The sequence below is a fragment of the Myotis lucifugus genome, unplaced genomic scaffold (genome assembly GCF_000147115.1).
Source record: "Myotis lucifugus unplaced genomic scaffold, Myoluc2.0 scaffold_37, whole genome shotgun sequence".
NCBI lineage: Eukaryota > Metazoa > Chordata > Mammalia > Chiroptera > Vespertilionidae > Myotis > Myotis lucifugus.
This window is the reverse complement of record NW_005871085.1, coordinates 7,714,955-7,718,641: the sequence shown is the minus strand read 5'-3', so window position 1 is coordinate 7,718,641 and position 3,687 is coordinate 7,714,955. Positions and strand designations below refer to the sequence as shown.

General features: G+C 49.7%; 1 protein-coding gene across 1 annotated transcript in view; it reads left to right on the top strand.

Moving 5' to 3' along the window:
* The first annotated feature begins 3,228 nt into the window (after window positions 1-3,228).
* Window positions 3,229-3,687, top strand: part of LRP8 (LDL receptor related protein 8) — a 74,727-nt gene continuing 74,268 nt past the window's right edge. Inside the window, exons 1-2 of the mRNA XM_023752826.1 lie at window positions 3,229-3,306; window positions 3,448-3,571. Of these exons, the coding sequence (XP_023608594.1) occupies window positions 3,229-3,306; window positions 3,448-3,571 (202 nt within the window). The remainder of the gene's footprint in view (window positions 3,307-3,447; window positions 3,572-3,687) is intronic.

Genomic DNA, 3,687 nt, shown 5'->3' with positions numbered 1-3,687 from the left:
CAAGAAGTCCCCTGGCCAGCAGAAAGTTGTACCCAACCTTTATGTCCATTTGTTGTCTGGTATGTGCCAAGAGTTAGGCGTTCTCCCTTTGCCCCTCACTGGATTTCAACCACGGTATGTGCTCTGAAAACTTCCCAGTTCTGCCATGTAGGTTCGAATACTGGCTCTGCAATTTACCAGCTGTGTGATTTCCCGTTCCTCTGTTTGCTTACCTGTAACATCGGGTAAAGGTAAAGCCCGCCTCGTGGGGCTGTTGTCGGGACTAAATGAGTGAAAGCAATTGAAGCACTTAGATGGTCCGGACCACCAGCAAGTGTACAGTAAGTATTGACTATCACTATGACTTGATATGCTTTTCCTTTTAACTTGATTTCAAGTATTTAAACATCATTTATCTGATGCTCATTATATATCAAGCCTTGTGTTTATCCTCTGAATATAAGAATGATAAGACATAGTCCTCCTGGGGGAACAGAAACCTTCAGTAAAGGCAGGAACAAACTTTGGTAAAATGTGGCCTGTGCCAGGGCCCCAGAAATGCAGGAGAGCTGATTCCTGCCCTTGGGGAGATCACAGGCTGACTAGGGAGAGAGGCAAGTGGCCCAAATTGGGGAGAGGAGTCCAGAGAACCTCTGGGGGGGGGGGGTGGAGGGATGGGGGGGCTGTCGAGAGACAAGGAGCGCCCTTGTTGGCCTCTGGTCATTTGTGAGATCGTGTGAGAAAAGACCCCCTTCAGAGGGGAGGTCAAGGAATGCCTGGGCTCAATCTTTATTGTTTTTTTTGTTTGTTTGTTTGTTTTTTCAATCTATATTGTTTGAGTGTTGAGAAGTCATCAGCGTTTTTTGAGCAGGGACTTGTGTTTGCATCATAGCAACATAACTAACAGTTATTATGCAACTATTGTATACTACATGCTATGTATACACAATCTTATCTAACATAATCCACACAAAAACACTGTGAAGTGAGTACTGTCACCATTCCCATCTTACAGATGAAGAAACTGAGCCACAAAGGTTAAGTGAGTTGCTCAAGGTCACATAGCGAGGAAGGGGAAGAACAGGCATAAGCCCAGGCAGTCTCACCCAGACCTCATGCTCTTAATCCCTCTACCTTGCTGCCTCTGAACTTCAATCTACGTAACTATCTTAAAACTAGAATGAACCTTGGAAATATCCTGTTACCCCCATTTTGCAGATGAGAAACTGAGGTTCAAAGATGGGGACTAGCTTTCCTAAGACTGCAGAGTGAAGAAGGAGGGGCTGAGCTGGGGAGGTCAATCTGGTCTGCAGGAGGGGCTCCATCCTAGACTCCACAGTCCTAGGCATCCTGCTGTCCCAGCAGGCATCCTTGTGCTTAGAACAAAATCCAAACTCCTTACTGGGGCCTGTAAAGCCCTCATGTGATCAGGCCTTGCTGCATCCCTCTAATCTCACCTGGTCACCACCCTCTCCTCCTCATCACCAGGCTCCAGTCCACCCACCTCAAGGCCTCTGCACTGCTCTTCCCTCTGACAGGAATGCCTTTCCACCTGATTATCATGTGGTTGGGCTTTGTCTTAGTCTGTTTGGGCTGCCATAAAAAAAAATACCATAGACTGTGTGGCTTATAAATGACAGAAATTTAATTCTCATAGTTCTGGAGGCTGGGAAGTCGAAGATCAAGGTGCCTGCAGATTTGGTGTCTGGTGAGAGCCCCGGTCCTTGTTCATAGACAGCCCTCTTCTCGCGGTGTTCTCGTGTTGCAGAAGGGGCCAGAGATCTCTCCGGGTCTCTTTTATAAAAGCACTAATCCCTTTCATGTCCTAGTGCCTCCCAGAGGCCCATCTCCATATACCCTCACATTGAGAATTAGGTTTCAACATATGCATTTTGGGAAGACACACACATTCAACCTATAGCAGGCTCATTCTTGCCATTCAGTGAAATGTTACCTCCTCAGGGCGGTCTTCCCTGATCACCTTTCTAAAGTTACCTGCCATCACTCTCACAGAACCATGTTTTATTTTTTTCATAGCAGTTATGATGATCTGAAATTATCTTTTTTTGTTTTCTTGCTTTTGTGTCTGCCTCTCCCAATTAAAATGTCAGTTACAGGAGAGAAAGGAGGGACCTCATATATTTCTACACTGTATCCCCAGGCCTCAGACAATGCCTGGCACATAGTAAGTGCTCCATACATTTTTGTTGAAATCATACCTGTATTTCATTGTCTGCTGATGGTCCGTCTCCCCACCAGTCAGAGACCTCACAGGTCTCTGGGGCTGGGGCCTTGTCTGATGCACCTTGGCACCACCTCTAGGGCCAGGGCTAGAATATGTCTGTTGCATGACTGAATATGTTTGTTGCATGACTGAATGAGCAAGGATAGAAGGGGTAATGGCATGAGTACCTGCTGGGCTCTCCGTCGGGTGGCCACAGCCATTGCCAAGGGGCTGCCCTTTGTGGGAAGTAATAGGGCTCAAGAGGCTGTTCATGAAACAGAGGGGCTTCCAGGCCTGGGACTAACACCTCCTAAAGCCCCGTCTTCTGCCCCTCTGCAATGGAAATGAGAGGGCAAGAGGGGGGTGGTGGACCTACACTGGGCCTGGGCACCTGTGAGCCTGTCTCTTAGTGGCCTAGGCCAGTGATGGCGAACCTTTTGAGCTCGGCGTGTCAGCATTTTGAAAAACCCTAACTTAACTCTGGTGCCGTGTCACATATAGAAATTTTTTGATATTTGCAACCATAGTAAAATAAAGACTTATATTTTTGATATTCATTTTATATATTTAAATGCCATTTAACAAAGAAAAATCAACCAAAAAAATGAGTTCGCGTGTCACCTCTGACACGCGTGTCATAGGTTCGCCATCACTGGCCTAGGCCCTTAAACATCAACAACCTAATCCCGGGTCTGCTCTCTGCACCCCGCACCCTGTACCCTGGCAGGGTGAGGTGGGCTGTGACTCCCCAGAGGTGGGGCCTTCTCATTCACGCAGAGGCCCTGTCTCCTAAGGGCGGGAATGACAAGTCCCTTCTCTGGAGCCCACGGCCCCTGCCCTTCCCTATCACAGCAAGGTCTACCCTGTTGTCCCTTCTGATTGTCTCCCCTCTGCCGCACCCCCTGGAGAGTCAAATGCGGATGAATGAGAAGTCTGTGCCCCAGGTCCATCCTTGGCCATGGTCCCATGAGCAGGTAGCTTGCACAGATGTACATGGACACATTAACCAGCTTCACGGATGTGTAATGTCCGGGTTGGAGTTGATAAGGCGCGCAGAGATCCAGCCCCACTCCCTTACCTTCTTCCTGATCATGCACATCCTGGTACCCAAACTCCTATCCACCACCACCTCAGCTCCACATACCCCCTGCACAGACCTGTGCACTCAGGAACAACATCTCTTCTCCCACGCAGATTCGCTCCTAGGCTTCCTCAGCCTCCTACCAGCCTGCCACCTCCTCCAGGCAGCCTGTGCTGCTTCCTCTGGGAACAGTGGCCTCATCTGGCTCACCCCAGCGTCTGCAGCGCCCAGCACGCCGCCTAAGCAGGGTCACCGAGATCCTGCCTGGGGAGGAGTGGACCGAGGACGTGAGGGAGAAGGGAGAGGTGGCAGCAGCGAGAGGGACGTTGGGGCGTAGGCGCAGCAAAAGGGAACGCGCGTGAGACAGCGAACTCCCTAGCACGGGGCCGCCCCCACAGCCCGA